This window comes from Osmerus eperlanus, chromosome 6 (assembly GCF_963692335.1).
Source record: "Osmerus eperlanus chromosome 6, fOsmEpe2.1, whole genome shotgun sequence".
NCBI classification, from domain to species: domain Eukaryota; kingdom Metazoa; phylum Chordata; class Actinopteri; order Osmeriformes; family Osmeridae; genus Osmerus; species Osmerus eperlanus.
The window spans coordinates 7,421,524-7,448,140 of record NC_085023.1 but is presented as its reverse complement, the minus strand read 5'-3'; the positions used below and the strand labels follow the sequence as shown (position 1 = coordinate 7,448,140).

The window sequence follows — 26,617 nt, the reverse complement described above, 5'->3', positions numbered from 1 at the left end:
TTGATGGAATAGTTTTATTAAACTGAGTGAAATTCCATAATAAAATCAGGACATTCATTACACCAGCAGACCAGACCTAACACATCTGTTGAAATGACCAACAGGTATCCATTTTGGATATTCATAACCACATTAAAATACACCCATGCATACAACTGCATTATGGCGTGAAATGAGCCGTAGTCCCTTCCATGGGTTCTCTGAAGATACATCTCACATACTCATGATACGCGCTTGGCTGGTTCACCGTGCACCAAGAACTAACCAGAAGAGGGAGCACTTATTCCAGGAAAATTGGTACGGCCCTGGCAAATTGCACATAATAGCCCGAAGTGGGTCCTTTAGAGTATGAATTTAGAGTTCATCATTTCAATGCCTTTATGCCCTCAGAGCCAAGTTAGTCATAACCAATAACAAGGTTTTGTGTTATTGGTGTTACAATACATTTCCTGTACAGTAGTATTGCTTTTCATAAAGAAGTCCTCCATCACAAGTTCAAATGCAGTGGACAATGATCACTGAAAAGGCTGAGCCCAATGCCAATCCTAGAGTTAGAAAGAAGGACATGACCACCCCAGTGGCCTCTGCCAGCTCCTGTGGCACCACCTTGGGCCCATAGATCATAGGCAGGGTGCCAAGGTAGCCATTAGAAATACCCAGTAGGCAGGTGAAGATCACAGGGAAGAGGTCATGGGTAAACAGTACTGTGTGAAGGTGGTCCCTGGGCTGGTAGTTACAGAACATAAGGAGGGGGATCAGGATGGTACGCAACACCACTAGGGTAGGAAGCCACCTGCTGGTCGGACCAGGCACCTGTAGCCAGAAGGTGGCCTGCCGCCCACAGAAGTCTGCCACATTGTAGAGGAAGAAACTAGTGAGTGGCACAAAGTAAGTGTTAGTCCAGGGACTTCCTGTATCCTTGTGCACTGACTGAATGCCCGAGGAGACAGCAGGGAAGACCATGATGGAGACATAGAACACATAAAAGACACACAGACCCAGTACCCAAGTTTTCCTCAGGATGGGCCGTAGAGGAGGCACTGTGCCTGCAGATGCCCTCAACCCATCAGCGTCTTCCTGGGGCAGAGATCCCTCTGAGAGAGCTCCTGGACTGGTACATGAACCTGCCAACATGTAGTACCTAAAGAGAATAAAAATACCCTTTTTACTTACTACCCATATTTTAGGGCACCAAAAGTACATGGACAGATTAACATTTTAAGGGTAGGACTGACTGCATAAAGTCTGCAGCATGTATCCATGATCAGATCCTCTGTGTCTCCAATTAATTACAATAAGGAGTTCACTGCACACAGTTATACATGAGTTTGCTGTATGATGATGTCATGTAATACACTAGCTGTCCTGGGAACTAAATTGTGTGCTTAAGCATTTTGGGTGATACTGATGTTATGATACCGATTGAGGTCAAAACAAGGCCAAGGGAATGTGTTATATAAATGTCTTTCCATAATGCTGCATATTCGCAAAAAAAAAGGTGTAGAAAAACCCCAAAACACATAGCCTCGATCAAGCCAGACGCAGGTGCCGCAGTTTCGGGGATGTGCCAGGTTTCACCCAACTGTGGTTTTGTAGACCTAAACAGGACACGACTCGCAGCCATTATATTCCTGCTTCCTCTTTTCTCTTCCAGCACTCTCTGTGAAGCTGAGCATAAGCAATAAACCCCAGCAGCACAACAGCATGAGTCATGTTGTGTGTTTGTATGTGTGTGTGTACGCGTGCATGCCTGCTGGCTTGTTAATACTGACCGTGAATAAGCCAGCTTAGGCAGAATCAGGTACATGATGATGCAGAGCAGGATGAACATATCAGCAGTCAGGAAGTAAAAAAAGGCACTGTCTGTCACGTCCTTGGCAACAGCCAGGTCCAACACGGATGCTACAGCACTTATGGTGCCCCCCATTGCCTGGCCTGGCAGAAGAAGAGGATCACAATAAAAGCTATGGCATTGGAAGCAAATTACACTTGAGATTGATAGATTGAGTCAACTCTAAATGGTTTTGATATGCCATCTATGTTTAAATAGATGGCATATCATATGGTAAATAGATTAGTTGTCAGGGCATTAGGCCTACCTGATATAAGAGCCTGCGATATCCTCATAGGAAAATGTGCACTGATTCCAAACATACTGCCAGAGAAGAGGTTAGAGGCTCCACTGACCAGGGCCACACTGGCCAGAGTCCCAGTGAAGAACTGGCTGATGCAGGCTGACACATCCACCTTTACCATCACAGTGGTCACAATGAACACCACCAAGATTACAAACAAGGAGGACAGGATTCGTACATCGGGGGACAGCCTTGAAGAGACAAATGGTAGACAGCAAGTGAAAAATGTTAAGTTAAAATCAATAAAATAATTAAAATTCACCCCTTTGCCTGGAGTAATGCCTTTTTTGCTGAGTGGTGGAAACCCAGCATGAGGTTGCCCATTTTGTGACTAGGATTGCAAAGGGGCGGAACATTTACAGAAACTTTCCATGGGAAGTTAAGCTGTGGAATTTAAAGGAAGTGAATTGCAAATGTAGCGCAAATTATACAAAGTGTATCATAAATATGAATATACACATTTTGCTTGGTCATAAGCAGAAATTCTTGCAAACTACTACAATATAAAATATTATTTATACGAGTATGTGATCTATGCGAGTCAAACCTTCAACATGATGATAATCTGAGCACCTCAGTAAGACACGGTACTGCAAACCACATTAGCACAAGAACCCCCGACTTTGCATTATGACGCCTCATACAATGTCACTATCTTTTTGGATGAGCTTCAAAGTGCTTATACTAGACCTGGCGTCTCCTTCTCCCCATGGGAGGGAGAAGGGCCAGCCAAACGGCACACCCTTCTTAGCTTCTCCTTACTTCAGAGAAACTCTGGATCAAACAAAGGGATCTATCCAATACTGAACTTTATGGATGTACAAAACATTTCTCAAGGACTACACTCTTCATGAACACTTCAGGTATGATCGGAATGGATGTGTGATAATGTATGCTTCTTACTTTGTGTGATTTAATTTGATGTTTAAATGTAACTTCCTCTCATGTTATGATAAATCAGTCAATCCTGGTATCCAATTTATTGTAATATACTAAAAAAAACATTTATCAATGTTGTGTAGATAGATTATGAAGTACAGTCATGGCAAAATTTTAAGTACAGAATATTGTGACATCACAAGGGGACAGGTAGTGGAGGGATGTTACATTCCTAGACAAGAGAGGTGGCAACACCCCAAAATGGTGGCAGTGGCCCACACTATCTCCCAGAATCCCTCACCAATTGGACAGGTGTAGATGTGTAAGCCACCTAATTAAGTTAGGACTAGAATAGGGGGGGAGGGGAAAGAGCAGGGGAGGGAAACCAGAGAGACAGTGGGCACATGGCTGGTTAGATTGGACTAGAGAGCAGCAGGTTGAATAGTAAGCCCTCTTTGGTGAGTGAAGGACGGCGTTGAAGGGGAAAGTCGTTTTTGTCTAACTTTTGTGGATTTTTGTTGGACTGTGGAAGTTTGGAGAAGGAATCTGCCTGAGTTTCATTTTTTGTAGTCTGCTCCTGGAAAATAAAGTGCCATCTTCCTGTGGAACCTGTGTTGGCGTTGTCCTTCCCGCCCTGTAGCACTGCCTCACTCTTGCCTGCCCTAGTCGGCTCTTCTCATGACGCTACAATACCTTTAGAAATAAAATGCAAATTAACCAATTTTGTATCATCAATATTTTAATTAGATGTCCAAAGTTAGTGAACACACAAAAATGCCTGCATTATAGTGAAATAAAAAATACAAACATAAAATATACCCCAGACACAATTAATGGCACCCCTGACTAATATTTGATTGCAGAACCGTTGCCAACAATAACAGCCTTCAAACGTTTTTTGTAGCCATCAAGAAGCTTCTTGCACCTGACTGCTGGTAGTTTCTGCCACTCTTCCATTGCTATGTGTTCAAGCTCTTAAGTTTGCTGCATTCCTCTTTGAAATGGCAGATTTCAGCTCTCTCCAAAGGTTTTCAATGGGATTTAGGTCAGGACTCATTGCTGGCCAGTTTAAAACAGTCCATCTTTTCCTTTTCAACCATTCTTTTGTGCTGTTGGATGTGTGCTTTGGGTCGTTGTCCTGCTGGAAGCCCCAAGACCTTCGACTCAAACCTAGTTGTCTGACACTGGGTAAGACATTTCGCTCTAAGATGCCTTGGTAATCCCCTTATTTCATTATTCCTTTGATGCATTCAATACCCACAGCATGATGGAACCTCCACCGTGTGTTACTGTAGGTAGGGTGTTATTTTCCTTATGGGCTTCATTTCGTCTCCTATAAACAAACTGCTGCACTGCATTCCCAAAGAGCTCCATTTTGGTTTCTTCAGTCCATAGAACATTATCCCAGAAAGACTATGGCTCTTCTATGAAAGTTTTTGCAAACATTTGTCTTTCCTCCTTGGTCTTTGCCCATGGAGCCCTACTTTGTTTAGTGTGCGTTGTATGGTTTGAGCTGAAACACCACTCCAGATTGCTCCAGGTCAGTCTGAAGCTCTGTAGATGTGCATGGTGTTTTTTCCACAATCCGCACCAATCTTCGTAGACTTCTCTCATTGTGTTTCTTCTTGTCCTGAATTGTCTTAACACTTTTATGACTGTGAAATTTCTTGATAACATTCCGAACTGTTGAAACTGGGATTTCTAGATCTTTGACGGTTGCCTTGCAGCCTTTAGAATTCTTATGTTTTTGGAGAATCAGTGGAAACAGGATGCAACTGAGCTCAATTTTGAGTGTCATGTCATGTCATTTTTTCGTTGTTTATTGGGTGTGACACAGACATCAATGAAAATGTGTTCACGATCCTCGGCGAGATGGTACAGCATAGGGGTGGGCGAATCGATCTCAAGACCGATAGTATCGATACCAATGTTGGTATCAGTAGCCTATTGATTGATACTGGCGTGATAAGATCGATACTTAAGTTTCAATTTCTGTTCTCTACATTCAGTACACAATTCCCTTTACATCATAGTGGTTGTAACTTGTGCAAACACCGTCTAACTTCGCTCAAGCTCACTTTGCCCCTGCCCTGCTAGGCTGTGAGTTGTTGCCGGCGTGTACGTTTGGGGCTATCTCGTTATGATCATTGACCTAAGCACTTTTGTAAAACTCTCTTTTGGAAGTCGCTTTGGATAAAAGCGTCTGCTAAATGCATAAATGTAAATGTAAAAATAATTTAGATTTTATTGGAACTCTTTTATACATTTATAGTTGGATTTGACATTTAATTCATTTAGCAAGTTGTTTAACTCAAACAACCATAACACAGTACATATGGTATACAAAGCTGCAGTCAGATTTGGCGAAATTGTTAGCTTGGATGTTATCTTTACATATAGATGGGGTCTTGATGATGATGCGCACGCAGCTTCAAGGCAGAAAGACGCATTGCCTACGAGGTTATTGTGGATTGACTGAGGTTCTGGAAAGAGATCTACTCAAAAAGAGAGTCAATAGCTATGGTTTTCAAGTGATCTTTGAGAAAGTTTGAAAACAGAGTTGTGGTTAATATGTTTGATTGTTGGAGGCAATTTTTGGACTACATCTAAACCTCATGCAGCTGCTGCAGCATTTCTCCTTTGGCGTGACCTGCGCTGGGAGAGGGAAACAGCATGGATGGGGATAGTGTGCGGGCCGGGCAGATGTGTCTTTATATTAGGGTGAAATGGAATGAGAAATGCAATACAAAATGTCTGAAAGGGGTGTATTTATGTAAATGTCCACATTGCCTCAATATCTTTGTGTCAATACATCAAATATCATTTTGACTGATGGTTTTTCAAACCTTATTGGCTTCAAGGTGACATCATTCTGATGTACCATGCGCAATTTCATGCAATTTTACCTTGAAATGTCAACCGTTTCTTAACCTTCGTCCCAAAGCTGACCAAAGCTAATACTGCCCTTTCTATTCATAAAAAATAGTCAACAATCTCAACAGTTGGTGTGTAGCAGAGACGATAGAGAGACTGACTTGTAACCTTATGCTCATGAGTTCAAATCCCCATTCAGCCTATTGTTGTTGGCCAAACATGAAGTAGTTTTGCTCTCGTTGTCCAACTCTTGACCTTCTACAATGGACATTTTTGTAATATTTTGCCATTTTGCGGAGGAACCCTCATCGCTGCTTGCAGCTATATTTATTATAATCATTTCTTTTCCCACCCTAACTCGACGTTCAGTTTTTCCACTACATAGACAATGTCGGTGTTAAAATGTCCATATTGGTCACGATTGCGTTGCTTGTATTGGATTTTACGTTCCGTTTAGGTTTAATTTAAGTTTTTGTGGAGAAAAGTGAAGCTAACTGTGGCTAACTAGCTACCCACAATCACTAACGTCACTAACATCACTAATCCACGGGTGATTACCTATTGTAGAACATTAAGGCCAAATCCCAATACTCTTTCTTACCCCTACCCCTTACCCCTAGCCCTTAGTTTACCCCTAGCCCTATGAAATGAGACACCACTTGGTTCTGGTTACGTACAGTACTGTGCATAAGTCTTGGGCACCCAAGATTTTTACACAAATAATGTCTTATACTGTTTCTTAGAGGCTCTAAATTAAATGCTACAGCTTTTCTTGAATTATATGTTTCGATGAGGGCGGTGTGTACACGAGGGCAGCTATTATTATTTAATTCGTAATTAAGAACAGCACAGGAATTGCGCAAAGCAGTTTATTAATTAGTAGGCGACATCTCTGGTGTCTCATCGGTGAGGAGGCAGATGAGGATACTAATAGTGATGCAGAAAGTTTTGTACCGTACCTATTTGTAGTAAAAATAAATTAGAATTATAGTAAATCTAAATGTAATGTTGCTGCATTTTTTCGTTTGTGTATCAGATTTGAATGCAACGTTTAATCAAAGAAATATATGTAATATAATTATTTTATTTGTGCAGCAGTATAAAAGTGCAATTGTGCTAAACTTTTTGTTACATTTTTTTATTTCATTATTTCTTAAAGCATTTTTCCTTAACCTTTTTTATTTTTATTGTGCCTAAGACTTCTGCACAGTACTGTATATCGATGTCTCCAAAGCAAGTAGTGTTATGCACTGATATCAAACGAAATTTAGGAGTTTAGTTAAAACTGTAGACATGCATGGAGTCCATTCAAGGCTAATCAGAGAAATGCGGGACTATTGTGCAAATCAGCAATGTAATGTTAGCGTAGCAAAATAGCAATTTTTTAAAACGTTTCAATTAAGAACATGGTTGCAAATACATATACATACAGGACTGTGTAGAGCACAAAACAAAACTGTCATAATTTTTTAATCAATTATTTAAGCCGAAAATATTGCATTTATGGGACTCTCTGGATGATCTGTCCGCCATTGTTGTAGGTTGAGCAGGATTCACATACCCCTAGGTTTCAAGTAAGCTCCCGAAAACACTTGGTTTTAAGGGGTGTATACCCCCTTCGTCTTAGCCCTACCCCTCGATCAAAAAGAGTATTGGGACACCACTTACTCTCACGTGAACGCGCAAAACTAAGGGGTAAGACAGAGTATTGGGATTCTGCCTAAATTCGCTAGGCTAGCTACCTAAAACGGAAAGACAGCTGCAGAAAAACAACAAGCAAAGGCCAGGGTGATAACATGTGGCTAGCTATGTTTCCAGGCTGAGATTTCTACACCCTGTATTATTGTACGCCCTTCGACTGGTTAGCTCCAGCGATTCCCACACAGCAGTAGTGTCTAGCAGTTAGCTAGCTCATCTGTACAACTAACCGGGGATGAAGTTTGAAACTAAGAACAAAACGGAGCACAGCTGGCTTCTCCAGGCAGGGCTGTAGACTGCGACCAAATGGTCACATTTTCCTGTTGTTGTTACTGACAATGATTGCTTCCAGTAAACTTTTTATATTAGACAGTTTTCCAGAAACACATTTCAAGCTTAGGCTATATTTTTGGGGGCATATTTTCATTTTGCAGGAGGTACTAGAATCGCAATTCCAGCAAAGATACTGCCAGTGAACGTTGTTATAATCATCTTGTTTCAAATGGGGTTCTTTATTAATGAAATGCAATATGAGTAGATAAAATATATTAAAAAATATCACTAGATGGAAAAAACTTGGGGGGGAAGTTTAAGTCATAATATAGTTGGTTACGACCATTTTTACACAGGATTGCCCAATTTCTTCGTTTTGATGCAACTGTGAGGCTGCCAGAAAGCCTATCACCATTACCTCTTGCACTAAGGGAAATTAGAAGAAAAACCGGTTTCATTCTACACTTCAATCTTAGTATTTTCAAGTGTAAATGAGCAGCAACAAATGTATGCTTTTTTTAATCTATGCAATCTTTACAAATAGGCTAATAACTAAGCCTATGCATAATTATTTTAAATATACTGAAATATTAGTTGTACAATGTAAGTAATAAAACAGACCCATCTGCTATGGACGCAAGCACACCTCACACTTCCAGAAATTGTACCCTCTTTAGTTTGTAATAGATTTGCAAATATTTAAAAAACGTTATCATTATGGGGTATTGTGTGTAGAATTGAGGGGGAAAATGAATTTAATCAATTTCTGGAATACGGCTGTATCATGTGGAAAAAGGGAAACGCTGTGAATACTTTCTGGATGCACTGTATGGTCATCTACTCACTCGTTTAATAAAATGTCATTTTTGTGGAAAAGCAGACCCAGTAAAAATGTTGTGCACTTAAATGAACCAATTAAATTATTTTTCTAATAAATTATGCTAAGATAATGACCTACCACCAGAACATTGGAATAGTAACAAAGCTCTTACCACAGGCTTAGCCAAGGGGAGAGGTGGCTAACTTTTCTACCCCAAATTAAGTCAGTCTTACTATATATGCAACAGACAGGCTTAATTAGACAAGTCTAACCTGACAATTTAAGGCCCAGTTTCCCCAACATGGATTAAAACTAGTCTAAAGATTCTATGAAGATCTCCATTGAAAACGTTTTAGGCTAGGACAAGGCTTAATCCATGCCTGGAAAACTGGGCCTTAGGGTTAGGACAAGACTAGTCTTTAACTTAGTTTATGCAAATGGGAATGTGCAATTTAGCATGGAGGCATATGTTTACAGTGAGACTGGTTGAATCTAGTCGCTCTCACCATTTTCATTTAGTTTTTTAAATTCCTCTTCTTCTTTGCTACAAATGTTTGTTCATTATATTTATTTAAGCTGTTAGAGAACTACATGTTAAAAAGGGAACTTGACAAGCGCATTACATACATTATGCAGTCATTTCTTGATTTGAGAAATACAAATAATCACATGATAGTGTATACTGCATAATGGTTTAATGCCACAGCTTGATTATGTTTATTATATTGTATATAAACAGTAACAAAAACAAGAGACAACAGACCTGTTAATCAGCAGATAGTTGAGTATAAGACATAGCACAGATGGCACAGTAGAGGCGATGGCTAGATAACTCTCAAAATAGTCCTGAAAGGAAGAAAAAAGGTTGGTAAAAACATATATGGGCAACTACCCATCTTTATCATACCAATCAACTTTATTTGAAGCAGCCTCAGCTCCATTGGCAATAACAGTGAACCTAGAATAATGTCCTCACTTGCTCCTCAATATACACCCTATAATATAATCACATTCAACTGGACCTGAGTGAGATGTGAAAAGACATGAACATGGACTGAACATGCACATGCAACAGAGAAAGTTGTGTAAGAGAGTTACAGACTATACGTTCAAACTTACGCTGAGGTCAGAGCGAGGCTCTATGTGTCCAGCAGGGTCAGAGCCATTGCTCAACTTAAACAGCCAGTACTGTTTAGCTGTGATAAAGAAGTTCCACGGCAGTAAGGAGCCAATTCCCATGAGGAAGAATATGGCATATACCATGCAGTACGAGTCTTCTGGGCTATGACGAACAGCCAGAGGCCCTGTGGGGTGTTTGGGCAACAGTGGAGCCCTATCTTCATCGGGGCCTTGGCACTCAGCCTCCTCGTCCTCAGACATGTGAGAGTGGAGAGCAACAGGCACGTAGGCAGAATTGACACTGTCCTCCACACCATCCATTACAATGCACACAGACAGTGAGAAGACAGCACATACAGAGGGACCAAAAGGAGGAGGAGAAAGAGGGGGAGACAGAGTGTGTGTGTGTGTGTGTGTATGTGTGAGGGGGGCAGGATCTTAAGGGAATGAGCTGAGGGTAACTGCAAAAAAACAAAAACAAATGTTGGTTAAAACATTGTAACAACAAGGGCTATAAGGCCCAAAATATACTCAAATAAAAGACAAAGCACACATACGCACCTACCTATAACTGTGGTGTACTTGTCAGGAATATCAACACTAAGCCACTACCCCTTACTGCAAGTCATAGTGCATAGACCGGAAAGCTGCAATGGGTCCAACTGGCTAAAACACTGTCCCTACCTAGAAAGAAGAAATAAAAGTAATTCTGACACCACAAAGAGAGAGGAAGAAAGATGAAGAAAAATAAATATATGGAATATGGAAGAACACTGCTTATCATATGAAACACATTTTTGCCTTATGCTCACATGACTTGTTACCTCTCTAACCACTCTGTGATAAAGCAGGGCTTGAAATTGCGACCATTTTTGTTGCAAATGCTCCTGAAATTGTAATTGGGTGTGCTTGCCTTCTAGCCTGGTCCTAACCAGACTCTCGTACATAGCATTTGTACAGAGAGTCTGGCCTCGCTCCATTGACAAGCGTTGACTTCCTTGTAGGCGGGTACTCTGTTGAAGTTTAAAACTATTGGATCTGCCCAGAGCCACTCTGATCTGCCATAACCAATCGCTAGCGTTCGCCTTAGCCAATTCCTTCACCACTACTGTAACAGAGCTAGCTGCCGTAGCTGGAAAATCAAACTGTTCCCGAACCCCGTGGGGAGGAGGGCCACAACATCATGGTCACCAACAAAACTCAGCAAAACTTGTTCTTGCTCCGGCTTTAGCTGTTGGATATTTGGCAGCGTTGCCACAACGGACCGAATGGCTTTGCTCGCATCTTTCTCCGCCGCCATTACGGAACTACAACACAAACTAGCACACAACATCAACGTCATCGTTCTCAGCCACTCCCTCTGTTCGCTGATTCGCCGGTAGAAAATCAACCTGAAAAATCTGACTTACGTACCTCATGGCCAGACCTATGTACAGAAGCAAAAATAAAATGCGGAAGTACGTAGGAGGGCAGAGCCAGGCTACTTGCCTTCGGCAAGAGCACAACCTTTGTTCTCTCACATATATATTTATTATTGTGAGAATGCTTAACAGCATTCTCACAATCCTTGACACCTTTCAGCGCCTTCAAATCTTCAGCTATTAAAACCGTTCAGCTATCAAAACATTCAGCAGTTTCAGGCTATGACTGCTATGACTTTTCAGCTTTCTACCTCTTATGTTTGAATTAATATAAATCAATATTCATAATATTTTTAACATGGTTTTCCAATGGAGTTTTTTTTCAAATCCTTTTTTCAAACTTCTTAAAACTTCTTCAACTTCCAAATCCTTCTTCCTCAATCTTTCAGCTAGAGCCACCATTTAAACTTTAAAATGTTGACAAGACCCTAAATTTTTTAAATAATTCAGCTTCAACTTTCAACTTTTTTCAATATCACTGATTATGTTTCATGACTTTTTCAAGCCGTTTCTGAGATTTACATGGGTGTGTACGTGAAACCCTAGAGTGCAGACTGAAACGCTTAGAGTGGAGTGGAGCTTCGGATGTCGTTGAAAAAATATTTCTAGTTTGCCAGCATTGCCACAATTTTCGCTCTTCATGCTTCATTTTTGGATCAATAGATAGCTAATTTTGTGCTGGTCGTAGACAGTTGTCTGTTGAATCCAACAGACGTACACATTTGTTCAGAGCCCCACGAAAGCGAGACCAAGTCCAACTCTCGCCCCATAGAGACCAATGCAAATCTGGTGACAAAATCGTCAGAGAAAGCAAAAAGAACAAGATTTTGAAACTGCCGGTAGAGTCGTATTTCTGACTGCACAGAAATATAAAGGACATCTCTGGTTTCGGCAGAGTCTTGGGTCTCGGAAAATATCCATATTTTTTGGATTGGACGTATAGTTTTGCGTCTAGGTTAACTTGTTTGAGGTGTGGATTCTAGCTACATTTCTGTTATTCTCTCCGCTCAGCGCGTTAGCAATCATAGCTGCACCATCACCGTGGCAACGACAGACACGCACCACTCAGTCTCTCACACAGGTGATTAGTGGAGTCACAAGACAGAGTTTGATAGTATTTCAACCTAATACAATTTACAAGAGGTGACTCTGCAGGTGCTGCTAATATCTCCTTTACTACTATTGCTAATGGAACTGTTTTATTCTACTACGCCACTGAGTGCGTTTATTTGACCATGAGAAACCCGATTACTAGCAATTGTCGGTTTATGCCATACGATTACTCCGTTTACATGTGTAATTAGTTATGCGATTACTCAAGCGCGTCTACATGATTCTTTTTATTAATCGTTGTATGCTCCACGGACAAAACTTGCACCATCATCCTTCAGCAACAAAGTGTCGCTGTGTCTTCCTGTATCGGCCCTACTGCTGTATGTTTCATTCAATCAGCACATTGAATCCTAAGAAAGCCGAGTAAACGCACTCAATGCACACATCTGCTACTGCTATTACTATCCCAACTATAATTTCAGCTGTTAAGACTATAATATTCTTTTTATGACTAGCTAGCCTAGGCCTACTTCTTCTTCTGTTTAACAGTTCAGCTTTCAGCTTCTCCCGCATTGTATTTCAGCTCTTAGCGTTGTTAGATGATGCAGTTCAGTTTCCACACTGCCTCTTTTGTGTGACTCACACAATTTTGACATTCATTTCAGCTTGCGGGTATTTTGTCATTTCTGTATTTTCTGCAATTTAATAAAAATTATTTCATCTTTCAGCATTCCAACGCATTTTCAGCAGGAAATGCCTTTCTAGTTATTATATCAACTTCTTAGTTCTTCCGCCGTTTTTTGGCCTTTAACTAGTTCTGCACACTTTCACCGATTCCTACAATTTTTGTATCAAAACGTTCAGCTCCTTCAGGAGATGTTGGCTATGACTTTTGGTATTTCTCACTTTTATACTTTTTAAGACATTAAGGTTTTTGTGCAAATTATTCTCCCATTAAAAGTAATGGTAAATCCTTTCAAATCATTAACCTTTTCATGTTCCTGTTAAATTTGCCTGAAAACGCCTAAACAGCATACCCAAAGTAAATTGGAAGCTGTTCTTGAACCATTTGGAGTACATGCATGTAAATGATCTCTTTTGAAAGCTGACACTCTGAAGTTATGTCCCCTGTTGTCAGGACCCCTGTCAGTCCTTCTAGTGTTGAGTAATAGAAGCTTGAACACAAGGAAAGTGAAAATTTCTATTTCCGCCTAGATTTTGTTTTGAAAACAGAGGCCTGAAGAGGCCTAGAGGTGGTAGGTATTATCTGGAAGACTAAATTGGACCACAGGTTGAAGCCTTACCCAATTCAAATCAAAAGTCAAACATAATACCACAATATATTCATATTTGACACATGTTTTTATAAGAATACATCCAGGAATTTTCTAAAAGGGTCTTTTGGAGACTCCAAAATGACCCTTTGTAACCAAGGTCAAGGTCAAATAAAAAGGTATTATTTTTCATAATTGTTATCTCTAATGAAAGGTGGTACTTAGAACTATCATATATAATAGCTAAATCCCTAATTAGTAATACTGAAACACAAAAACTGAAGCATGAACACATTGGAGTGGTTTATCTGATTACAAGGATTGGCGCACAAAGAACACTGATTCTGTCAACCATATTGCGCAATCGACTTTTATTTTGAAGGCTCCACAGACGCATACAAATGAGGTATTGGCATTTTCAGCTAGCTGTCAGCTACAAGGCTAACGAGCTAATTTCAGAGCCAGTCGAAGCCAGTTCGAGAAATTTGTTTAGAACGAGTGTGGGGGGGGGGGGGGGGGGGGGGGGGGGGCGGGGGGGGGCAGGACGCACAGACCTAGTTGGCTTTAGAGGGCTGTCAACGGGGAATGGAAGCTCCTATTGGGTCGAACAAGGTGTCAATCAAAAGGGGAGGGTTCAACGGACATTTTGATACCTTCATTTTGTAAATACTCCGTTGCTAACCGGAGAAAATAACACTTTTATGTGAACAAGTTGTTTCTTCCGTCGGCTAACTTGCATAATGAAACAAAGGATAATGGCTATTCATGAACGTAAAACATTGTATTTGGACGAATTACTTTACATGGTTAGATACTTTGAACCCTTGGGACTTACGCAGATCAAGTTTTGATGGCATGATTTGCACACCTGGACCTATTTGAACAACTTAGGGTGAGTACAACTTTTTTCTTTGGCATTGTTGAAGGAATGTTCACCGGAAAAAGACGTTGACTTTGCTTGCTATTGCGACTTGATCTTGAATTGGTTTATTTCAATGGAAGCACAAGAATCGTAGCTTTCCAACGATGTATAACATGTGTAGCGTCTAAAAAATATATTTGTTAGAATTTAGTGCGTCGTAACTGAGGGAGGGGGAGGCAGCATTTTTGTCTCGCGGGCGAAACAGGAGCGTAAACAGGAAAAGCTTCATCCTCTTTCAAACGTAACTACTTCAGCATACTTTCAGCTAGAGACACCATTCAACCTTTAAAATGTTCACAAGACATTCAGCTATTCCCAAATGATTCAGCTTTTTCAAATATTCAGCCAATTTTTAATTATGACAGTTTGAAATACATTAAAATGTTTGCTCCTTCTTGATTTTTATGAATGAGCAGCACTGCTGGCTGCTCTTTTTCTGATATTCAACTAAATTGTCAAACAAATTCCTCTAACGTTCATATAGTTTAACTTACAGAAACAAGTTATACCTTAATATGTAGGAAAAATTGTCCTCTTTCAGCCAATGTAACTACTAAAGAGCTCACATTTACAGATTTTCAGCTATGAGCCTTGAAGCGAGAGCAGCCTTTCAAATTCTCTCACTAACTTCAATGGAGAGGTGGGTAAAATTCGTCAGAGAAAGCGAAAGAAACAAGATTTTGAAACTGCCGGTAGAGTCGTATTTCTGACCACACAGACATATAAAGGACATCTCTGGTTTCGGTAGAGTCTTGGGTCTCGGAAATTATCCTTATATTTTGGATTGGACGTGAAGTTTTGTGTCTAGGTCAACTTGTTTGAGGTGTGGATTCTAGCTACATTTCTCTTATTCTCTGCCCTCAGCGCGTTAGCAATCATAGCTGCACCATCACCGTAACGATAGACACGCACCACTCAGTCTCTCACACAGGTGATTGGTACGTTTACTTGACCATGAGAAACCCGATTACTAGCAATTGTCGGTTTATGCCAATAATACGATTACTCCGTTTACATGTGTAATTAGTTATGCCATTACTCAATAAACGCGTCTACATGATTCTTTTTTATTAATCGTTGTATGCTCCACGGACAAAACTTGCACCATCATCCTTCAGCAACAAAGTGTCGCTGTGTCTTCCTGTATCGGCCCTACTGCTGTATGTTTCATTCAATCAGCACATTGAATCCTAAGAAAGGCGAGTAAACGCACTCAATGCACACATCTGCTACTGCTATTACTATCCCAACTATAATTTCAGCTGTTAAGACTATAATATTCTTTTTATGACTAGCTAGCCTAGGCCTACTTCTTCTTCTGTTTAACAGTTCAGCTTTCAGCTTCTCCCGCATTGTATTTCAGCTCTTAGCGTTGTTAGATGATGCAGTTCAGTTTCCACACTGCCTCTTTTGTGTGACTCACACATTTTTGACATTCATTTCAGCTTGCGGGTATTTTGTCATTTCTGTATTTTCTGCAATTTAAGAAAAATAATTTCATCTTTCAGCATTCCAACGCATTTTCAGCAGGAAATGCCTTTCTAGTTATTATATCAACTTCTTAGTTCTTCCGCCGTTTTTTGGCCTTTAACTAGTTCTGCATACTTTCACCGATTCCTACAATTTTTGTATCAAAACGTTCAGCTCCTTCAGGAGATGTTGGCTATGACTTTTGGTATTTCTCACTTTTATACTTTTTAAGACATTAAGGTTTTTGTGCAAATTATTCTCCCATTAAAAGTAATGGTAAATCCTTTCAAATCATTAAAAAGCTTCCTCCTCTTTCAAACGTAACTACTTCAGCATACTTTCAGCTAGAGACACCATTCAACCTTTAAAATGTTCACAAGACATTCAGCTATTCCCAAATGATTCAGCTTTTTCAAATATTCAGCCAATTTTTAATTATGACAGTTTGAAATACATTAAAATGTTTGCTCCTTCTTGATTTTTATGAATGAGCAGCACTGCTGGCTGCTCTTTTTCTGATATTCAACTAAATTGTCAAACAAATTCCTCTAACGTTCATATAGTTTAACTTACAGAAACAAGTTATACCTTAATATGTAGGAAAAATTGTCCTCTTTCAGCCAATGTAACTACTAAAGAGCTCACATTTACAGATTTTCAGCTATGAGCCTTGAAGCGAGAGCAGCCTTTCAAATTCTCTCTAACTTCAATGGAGAGGTGGGTAAAATTCGTCAGAGAAAGCGAAAGAAACAAGATTTTGAAACTGCCGGTAGAGTCGTATTTCTGACCACACAGACATATAAAGGACATCTCTGGTTTCGGTAGAGTCTTGGGTCTCGGAAAATATCCTTATATTTTGGATTGGACGTGTAGTTTTGCGTCTAGGTCAACTTGTTTGAGGTGTGGATTCTAGCTACATTTCTCTTATTCTCTGCCCTCAGCGCGTTAGCAATCATAGCTGCACCATCACCGTAACGACAGACACGCACCACTCAGTCTCTCACACAGGTGATTGGTACGTTTACTTGACCATGAGAAACCCGATTACTAGCAATTGTCGGTTTATGCCAATAATATGATTACTCCGTTTACATGTGTAATTAGTTATGCCATTACTCAATAAACGCGTCTACATGATTCTTTTTTATTAATCGTTGTATGCTCCACGGACAAAACTTGCACCATCATCCTTCTGCAACAAAGTGTCGCCGTGTCTTCCTGTACCGGCTCTACTGCTGTATGTTTCATTCCATCAACACATTGAATCCTACTAAGAAAGCCGAGTAAACGCATAGGCTACATCTGCTACTGCTAATACTATCCCAACTATAATTTAATCTGTTAAAACGATAATATTCTTGTTACGACTAGCTAGGCTACTTCTTCTTCTGTTTAACAGTTCAGCTTTTAGCTTCTCCCACATTGTAGGCTATTTTAGCTCTTAGCTTTGTTAAGATGATGCAGTTCAGCTTCCACACTGCCTCTTTTGTGTGACTCACACATTTTTGAAATTCATTTCAGCTTGCGGGTATTTTCTCATTTCTCACTTTTATACTTTTTAAAATATTAAGGTTTTTGTGCAAATTATTCTCCCTTTAAAAGTAATGGTAAATCCTTTCAAATCATTGTTGGAATGCTGCTCCAGCCCCTTTCAAAAATAATGAGAAGTGAGAATGCTGTTAAGCATTCTCACTATTGTTTTCCTGTTTTTCTTTATTATTATTATTATTGTTGGAATGCTGCTTCAGCATTCCAAGTATTGTTCTTTGAATCTTTATTCAACGTATTTTTATTATTTATCTTCTATTTCTTCCGTGACACCTTTCAGCACCTTCAAATCTTCAGCTATTAAAACCGTTCAGCTATCAAAAAATTCAGCAGTTTCAGGCCATGGGTGCTATGACTTTTCAGCTTTGTACCTCATGCTTGAATTAATATAAATCAATATTCATAATATTTTTAACATGGGTTTCCAATGGAGTTTTCTTTCATATCCTCTCAAACGTCTTTAAACTTCTTCAACTTCCAAATCCTTCTTCTTCCTCAATCTTTCAGCTAGAGCCACCATTTAAACTTTAAAATGTTGACAAAACCCTAAACTATTTTTAAATAATTCAGCTTTGTGATATCTATTCAACTTTTTTCAATATCACTGATTATGTTTCATGACTTTTTCAAGCCATTTCTGAGATTTACATGGGTGTGTACGTGAAACCCTAGAGTGCAGACTGAAACGCTTAGAGTGGAGGGCAGCTTCGGATGTCGTTGAAAAAATATTTCTAGTTTGCCAGCATTGCCACAATTTTCGCTCTTCATGCTTCGTTTTTGGATCAATAGATAGCTAATTTTGTGCTGGTCGTAGACAGTTGTCTGTTGAATCCAACAGACGTACACATTTGTTCAGAGCCCCACGAAAGCGAGACAAAGTCCAACTCTCGCCCCATAGAGACCAATGCAAATCTGGTGACAAAATCGTCAGAGAAAGCAAAAAGAACAAGATTTTGAAACTGCCGGTAGAGTCGTATTTCTGACCGCACAGAAATATAAAGGACATCTCTGGTTTCGGCAGAGTCTTGGGTCTCGGAAAATATCCTTACTTTTTGGATTGGACGTATAGTTTTGCGTCTAGGTCAACTTGTTTGAGGTGTGGATGCTAGGTAAATGTTTGTTTTTCTCTCTGCCCAGCTCGTTAGCGATCACAGCTGCGCCATCACCGTGGCAACCAAACAAACACGCACCAGGAAAGCAGAAGGAACACGTTTTTGAAACTGCAGGTAGAGTCGTATTTCTGACTACACATACATATAAAGAATATCTCTGGTTTCGGCAGAGTCTTGGGTCTCTGAAAATATCATTAGATTTTGGATTGGACGTACAGTTTTGCGTCTAGGTTATCTTGTTTGAGGTGTGGATTCTAGCTACATTTCTCTTATTCTGTGCCCTCACCGCGTTAGCAATCATAGCTGCACCATCACCGTAACGACAGACACGCACCACTCAGTCTCTCACACAGGTGATTGGTACATTTACTTGACCATGAGAAACACGATTACTAGCAATTGTCGGTTTATACCAATAATACGATTACTCCGTTTACATGTGTGATTAGTTATGCGATTACTCAATAAACGCGTCTACATGATTCTTTTTTATTAATCGCTGTATGCTCCACGGACAAAACTTGCACCATCATCCTTCTGCAACAAAGTGTCGCCGTGTCTTCCTGTATCGGCCCTACTGCTGTATGTTTCATTCCATCAACACATTGAATCCTACTAAGAAAGCCGAGTAAACGCACTCAATGGTAGGCTACATCTGCTACTGCTATTACTATCCCAACTATAATTTCAGCTGTTAAAACGATAATAATCTTGTTACGACTAGCTAGCCTACTTCTTCTGTTTAACAGTTCAGCTTTCAGCTTCTCCCACATTGTAGGCTATTTTAGCTCTTAGCTTTGTTAAGATGATGCAGTTCAGCTTCCACACTGCCTCTTTTGTGTGACTCACACATTTTTGAAATTCATTTCAGCTTGCGGGTATTTTCTCATTTCTCACTTTTATACTTTTTAAAATATTAAGGTTTTTGTGCAAATTATTCTCCCTTTAAAAGTAATGGTAAATCCTTTCAAATCATTGTTGGAATGCTGCTCCAGCCCCTTTCAAAAATACCTTTCGGTTGCTTTGAAGCTTCAGCTTATAACTTTCTACTAAATTTTCACTATTTTCAGCTTTTTTAGCATGGTCAGCTATCCCCATTCAGGTTTTCAGCATTCTCACTGCTGTTTCGCAGGAACAGCCGTTTCTAGTTATATCAACTTCTTAGTTCTTCCGCCGTTTTTTGGCCTTTAACTAGTTCTGCATACTTTCACCGATTCCTACAACTTTTGTATCAAAACGTTCAGACTTTTGGTATTTCTCACTTTTATACTTTTTAAGACATTAAGGTTTTTGTGCAAATTATTCTCCCATTAAAAGTAATGGTAAATCCTTTCAAATCATTAAATACCTTCCTCCTCTTTCGAACGTAACTACTTCAGCATACTTTCAGCTAGAGACACCATTGAACCTTTAAAATGTTCACAAGACATTCAGCTATTCCCAAATGATTCAGCTTTTTCAAATATTCAACCAATTTTGAATTATGACAGTTTGAAATACATTAAAATGTTTGCTCCTTCTTGATTTTTTATGAATGAGCAGCCAGCAGAGTGGCACACTCTGCTGGCTGCTCTTTTTCTGATATTCAACTAAATTGTCAAACAAATTCCTCTAACGTTCATATAGTTTAACTTACAGAAACAAGTTATACCTTAAAATGTAGGAAGAAGTGTCCTCTTTCAGCCAATGTAACTACTAAAGAGCTCACATTGACAGATTTTCAGCTATGAGCCTTGAAGCAAGAGCAGCCTTTCAAATTCTCTCACTAACTTCAATGGAGAGGTGGGTAAAATCCGCCAGAGTAAGCAAGAAGGAAGACGATTTCGAAACTGCCGGTAGAGACATATTTCTGACCGCACAGACATATAAAGGACATCTCTAGTTTCGGCAGAGTCTTGGGTCTCGGAAAATATCCTCATTTTATTAATTGGACGTGTAGTTTTGCGTCTAGGTCAACTTGTTTGAGGTGTGGATGCTAGGTAAATGTTCGTTTTTCTCTCTGCCTAGCTCGTTAGCTATCACAGCTGCGCCATCACCGTGGCAACCAAACAGACACGCACCATGAAAGCAGGATTGGATACACGTTTTCGAAACTGCCAAGAGTTGTATTTCTGACAGCACAGACATATAAAGGATATCTATGGTTTTGCAGAGTCTCGGAAAATATCCTTATTTTTTGGATTGGACGTATAGTTTTGCGTCTAGGTTAACTTGTTTGAGGTGTGGATTCTAGCTAAATTTCTGTTATTCTCTCCTATAGTCGAGCTAGCGCGATGGCTCTCCATAACTAAAAACGGTTCGATTTATTTTCCACAATCGACCAAATTGGCCAAACAAGGTATGTACATTGAGCTTAAAGTGTACATAATCTAGCTAGATCGTTTTTATTTTAGCAAGTTTCACAGAAATCTGCAAAAATCGAGGCTCAAGACTGTCATAGCTGACCGTCACGAACAGCCAAACCGGGGCTGTAGTGTTTGCTGCAGCTGGCGTTAATCCTACGAACAAACGCTTCGTAACTGGAAAGTTTTTACTTTTAATTGACGATATTGAACACAGATGTTAAGTAACTTGTCTTTACTCAAATATATTCTCCGTTTTCAATTTGAAGCAGTATCTAGCTTACTATAGGAAATCTCCCAATGCATCCTCTCTATAGCTTTGCTTCGGCTAAAGTCAGATGGACGACGATGACGATGCATGCTATGGAAGCAAATCGTTACCAAAATTCAAATGCAAATGCATTTCCAGAAATGCATTTGCATTTTAAGAATGTGGCTGCATTATTTGACTCAAATGAAATTAGTAATCAATCATCCTATTTGCATTTTAATTTTCTTCTTCAAGAGTGCTCAATCTTTCACTTAATTAAAATGAAAAACAAATAGACATTTGAGATTTAATTTTCAAAACATGCCCCAGCAAATAGATACCAAAATTCAATTTGAAATGTAAAATTTGCAAATGAAAATGCATTTCCAGAAATGCATTTTCATTTTCAAGAACGTGGCTGCAAAATCGTGACCACAATTCAAGCTATCCATCTGAGTCTGATACTGTTTCGACGTTTAAAATTAGGTTAAAAACGTTATTGTTTAGTCAATTCTACGACTATTAAAAGGTAAGTATGTTACTAGTTGGAGGCAACGGGGGACGGGTTGTTTCCATCCTTATTCTTTAAGTATAACTTATTTTAGAGTTCTCTTCCCCTGGAACAGATTTCATGTTCCAAATGAGGGGGGCTGTCGCTGTCTTGGTGTGTGGGGTTGCATCAAATTCCCCTTTTTTGCTCTGTTAAATTGCTGCACCAGTCCACACTTGACCGGTGGGGATCTCATTCTATTATGACTGTAACTGTTAGCTGCTCCTGGCATTCTCTAATCCCTGCTCTCCTCTCTCTGTCCCCCCCCACACACATCCCTTGTGGTGTGGGGGGTTTGAGTTGTCAGCACCTGCCTGGTCGTCGGTCAGCCAACGCTGGACCTGGTCGCGAGTCTCCCGGTCCTGTCCTACATCTATAAAGTTGAATAATGGATTTTGGTGTTTTAAAAACCCATCGACACTGTATGACTATGTTTAGCCTGTGTTCTGCTCCTCTCTCCCACCAACCGTCTCTGGAGGAGGGGATCCCTCTCTGAATGGCTCCTCCCAAGGTTTCTTCCATTTTTTTTCTCCTGTTGAGTTTTTTGGGAGTTTTTCCTTGTCTTCCTTGAGGGTTTAGGTTGGTTGAGGGGCAGTTCTATGGGCATATGTGAAGCCCTCTGTGACATGCTTGCGTGTAAAAAGGGCTATACAAATACATTTGATTTGATTTGATGAAAATAATTAATTTCAGCCTAAACCGTACAACGGAACGTTAAATCCAATTCAACCAACGCAATCGCTACCAAGACGAACACAGCAGTAGTCTAGTACTGTACTGTAGTAGTACAATTTACCATGGCAGCTTCTCCACACAGGGCTATATCGCACTTTGCGTTGTTACTGACAATCGCTACCAGTGAGCTTTTTATGAAAGCGATTTTCCACTAAATAAATGTCAAGCTTATTTACGTTTTTGGGGGCATATTTTCAGTTAGCAGATGGTAGTGTTTGAATCGCAATTCCATCTTCTACTGCCGGTAACATCGTAGAATAATCTTCAAAGGGGGTTCTTTATTAATGAATGAATGCAATACGAGTAGGCTAAATGCCTGAAAATATCACGAGAAGGGAACAACTTAAAAGGACGTTTAAGTCATAGAGATTAGGTCAATTTTTACACCGGTCTGCCAAATTTATTCGTTTTGATTCAACGATGAGGCTGCCTCTTGCAGGGGAAATGAGAAGACATCTATTTCATTCTACACTTCACTCGTATTTTGAGTTGTAAATGAGCAGCAAAAAAATATGCTTTTAAATCTATGTGATCTTTATAAATAATAAGTATGCATTTTTATATAAAATATACAGAAATATCAGTTGTAAAAATGTCATTACAAAACGGACCCCTGTGCAACCGACGCAAACAAGCACACCCTACAATTTCCCCAGAAATTTTACCCTTTCTAGTTGTATCTGTGTTCCCTCAAAATATATTTGGGAGTATTTGTGCAAGTGCAAATAATTGTTATGATGCGACCCGTTTTAATTTCTCTACAAAACGCTCTGACCGGTCTACCATTCTATCCAACTTTACGGTTAAACTTCATCTTCACGTTCTTAACTTTAATGCAGATTTGAGATTGGTTAAAATAAGCCGTCAATCACTCTTTGACACTGCGCTCCGTTGTCACGTGACAGGAAGCTAACTCACATTCAAAATTTTAAGAGCTGAAAAGACTGACTCATTTTTTGGTGGGTGCTCCAAACTATTTGCTGGTTCTCCTAACTTCTTTAAGTTGGGAGCACCAGTGCTACCAATTAAAAAAAAAACATTTTTTGAGCCCTATAATGGCTAAGGTACATCACCTATGACATACTTAAAGGTCATGATAAGTGCATCTTACACAGCCTAAAAGAGGATGTCATGGCGAGATTACCCATTTCTGAGAGAAAGAAACAATTCAACAATGGTTTCCCTTGTTTCACACTCAGTGGAATCTATACATCCCTCAACCTTAACTGTATCCCCATGCCTGTGGGCCTCTTGGCATGGGAACTGTGAAAGTGCTGTGGATGTGTCTTTAACCCTTGTGTTATCTTCGGGTCATTCTGACCCATCAGTCGTTGTGACCCACCGTCGTATTGCGACATCTTTACCGCATACAAAAACAAAGTAAAGCATTTTCTTTTAACCGTTGGGCTGTCTCAGACCCCCCACATTGCGAAGGTTAAAAGAAAATTATTTTTATTTGTTTTTGTATTGGGTAAAATTGGGTAAACACAACGATGGTTCGTTATGAACCTTTGGGTCATGTGACCCGAAGGCAGCACAAGGGTTAATAATGGCATCTAGACTAAAGTTACAGCCACAGTTTGTGACATGTCCTTGTTTGTATCTGTGGTAGAAGGATGGCAAATTCCTTTCAGATTAGTGGGCTCTTAGTTACAGTGTCTCATGGCAATGTGACTGATTCATTCTCCAAAATCCAACATTGGCATTTCAATTACATTTAGTCATTTAGCAGACGCTCTTATCCAGAGCGACTTACAGTAAGTACAGGGACATTCTCCCCGAGGCAAGTAGGGTGAAGTGCCTTGCCCAATGACACAACGTCAGTTGGCATGACCGGGAATCGAACTGGCAACCTTCTGATTACTAGACCGATTGCCTCACCGCTCAGCCACCTGACTCCCTCAATTACACAGAGAATCTACTCTGCTAATAAATCAGTACACTTGCTAGCTATGTTAATTGACCACTCAAAGCATAGGCCCTCTGAAGCCTTTGTGACAGTGGAAATATCCATAGACTTTGAGTTGTTTTGAAAGTTGAAAGTAGATACACATTGTCTCGATCATGGGGATATTACTTAGAAGCACTCAGCTGTGCATGAGTATACGTTACAGTGCATTGCACTTTTGTTGTGCATATGTTACTCCTAACTCAGAGCCAGTGGCGTATTTAGGCATAGGCGACATGGGCATCTTGCCGGGGGTGGCAAAGGGCACCCGCACCAAAAAAAGAAATCGGCACATCACGTCAATAATGTCACTGTGTGGGACTGTGGGTCATTTCACCTGGTCAGAGTGGGCGCCCTGATTCTAGTTTGGGAGCTAGGCAGGCTGCCTGCAGGTCTCCAACTCAGAAGTACAAGATGGGGAGGGGGGTGGGGGATATGTTGGCCTCAGGTCTCCCTACTGGAAGCCCGAGGTAGGGGGAACATTTATCAAATAGCGCACCTCCACCACTAACCACTAACTTTATACAGTAATGCAATACGTAAAATATGACAGTACGAAATGCTACCAAATAAACCACAATTCATTCATAATACTGTGAATATATGCTTACAGTTGTACAGGCATATTGTTGCTTTTCTTTCTGCTTTGTGTGAAATTGTTAAGAATAATAAACCAGTCTGCACCAGGGGCGTAGACAGACGTTAACATTCAGGGCTTAGCACAAACCTAACATGGGCATTGACTAGGCTTTATTTGAACTAAGTTTGGGATGTGAAAAGAGAATCCTCACACGTTATGTACACAAGCCAAATAATTTACATTAATTTGAGCGGAAAATAGTTTTCTATATTTTTTTGCCTCACATTATCATTCACAATAAAATGTTGAATACACTCAAGTCACTTTCTTTGTTTGTATCCAATGGAAATAAAATCCTGATTGATCGAATAGGCTTTGTAATGGTCTGTAATTTCAGGATGATAAGAGACCTGATTACAAAGGATTGTAATTTGGTGAATTTATTGCGTTATTTAATTGATTATTTGAACTGTGTCACAAAACCCTGCCTTTGGAAGAAAAACTCCAATACACAAATGGACATGTAGCCTATGCGATCCATGACTGATTTGTGAAATGGCCACGTGACACCATAACAGTAAAGCAAGTGGCCAAATATACGGTGTATGGTGTCACAGGATAACCTTATGACTAGCCACAGCAACTCCGCAGAAAAAGCTACTCCTCACGGTTCACCGATAAATGTCATTGTTACACAATATGAGTAACCCAGGTCTCCTGACCAAGTTAAAAAAGTGAGTTTTAAAGAGCTGATCTAGCGTCTGTGCTGTAGCCAAGTGATGGAGGAAACACTTTACAATCAAACTTAAACCATAATTGTAAAAAATGTATGTATTTATTAAAGTTGATACACAACACAAATGCATTTAGTATGCGATACATGCTATAGTCTTTCTTTCCTAATAAATCAGGCAGCTAAGCTCAATAACCTAGCCTACTTTAAATCTGTTCTCTGTGTTTATTTTGTGTAGGCCCTACTATTGCTCATTACGTAAAAGCAATATAGATTAAGTCTTACTTTAGTCACGGCCATAAATACATATACGTTTTCGGTTGTGTAGCCTATATTTAGTGGGATTGTACGTATTGTGTTGAAGGAAGTGAAGCGAAGGAAATATCTAGACTACTCACCAGTTCAACGCATGTTCTGTAGAAATTATGCATCACACATGATGATTTCTAATTGAAAATCGACGCTTTTCAACTATGATCTAAGGACGACTATCCAAGTAGGTTATCCCTCCATTCCTTGTAGTGATCTCTGAAAATGGTAAACAGAAAAACTTTAAACCACTTCGTTTTAACACTCGCTAGTCCCTCCCATTACTCACATTCACCCGACTTCCTTACTTAGACCTAAGCAGCACATGTCAGAATACTCGTCGAGATTACTACTTAGCATTCGTAAGCAGCCCGACGGGTGGAACATACATCATATCGATCCACAATTGCAAAACGCATTGTTCACGGCCACGTGAACTCTCCCTGAAACAGGGCTCGAAATTGCGACCATTTTGGTCCCAAATGCTCCCGAAATTGTATCTGTGCTACCTCAAAATATATTTGGGAGCATTTGTGCGAGTGCAAATAAACGTTATTGTGCGACCTGGTTTA

At 39.9% G+C, this 26,617-nt stretch overlaps 1 protein-coding gene across 4 annotated transcripts; it reads right to left on the bottom strand.

Annotated features, from left to right (window-relative positions):
- slc29a3 (solute carrier family 29 member 3) lies at positions 1-26,381 on the bottom strand. Of its 4 annotated transcripts, none has more exons than XM_062463289.1 (7): positions 26,335-26,381; positions 10,364-10,482; positions 9,799-10,259; positions 9,443-9,525; positions 2,100-2,326; positions 1,773-1,935; positions 1-1,141 (listed from the first exon to the last, which is right to left on the bottom strand). In XM_062463289.1, the coding sequence occupies exons 3-7, from the start codon at positions 10,117-10,119 to the stop codon at positions 496-498; spliced, it is 1,440 nt and encodes a 479-aa protein (XP_062319273.1). In that variant the 5' UTR covers positions 10,120-10,259; positions 10,364-10,482; positions 26,335-26,381; the 3' UTR covers positions 1-495. The 4 variants fall into 4 exon arrangements, with proteins under 4 accessions (XP_062319273.1, XP_062319272.1, XP_062319271.1 ...); XM_062463288.1 differs by lacking the exon at positions 26,335-26,381 and adding an exon at positions 26,135-26,325 and having other exon boundaries at positions 10,360-10,482; XM_062463287.1 differs by lacking the exon at positions 26,335-26,381 and adding an exon at positions 26,135-26,324 and having other exon boundaries at positions 10,364-10,507.
- Positions 26,382-26,617: the final 236 nt, after the last annotated feature.

Coding starts and splice junctions, on each gene's coding strand:
- slc29a3 (XM_062463289.1), bottom strand. CDS start 10,119: ATGGATGGTGTGGAGGACAGTGTCAATTCTGCCTACGTGCCTGTTGCT. Junction 9,526..9,798: donor AGCCTCGCTCTGACCTCAGC/GTAAGTTTGAAC, acceptor TCTTCCTTTCAG/GACTATTTTGAGAGTTATCT. Junction 1,142..1,772: donor CCTAAGCTGGCTTATTCACG/GTCAGTATTAAC, acceptor TATTCTCTTTAG/GTACTACATGTTGGCAGGTT.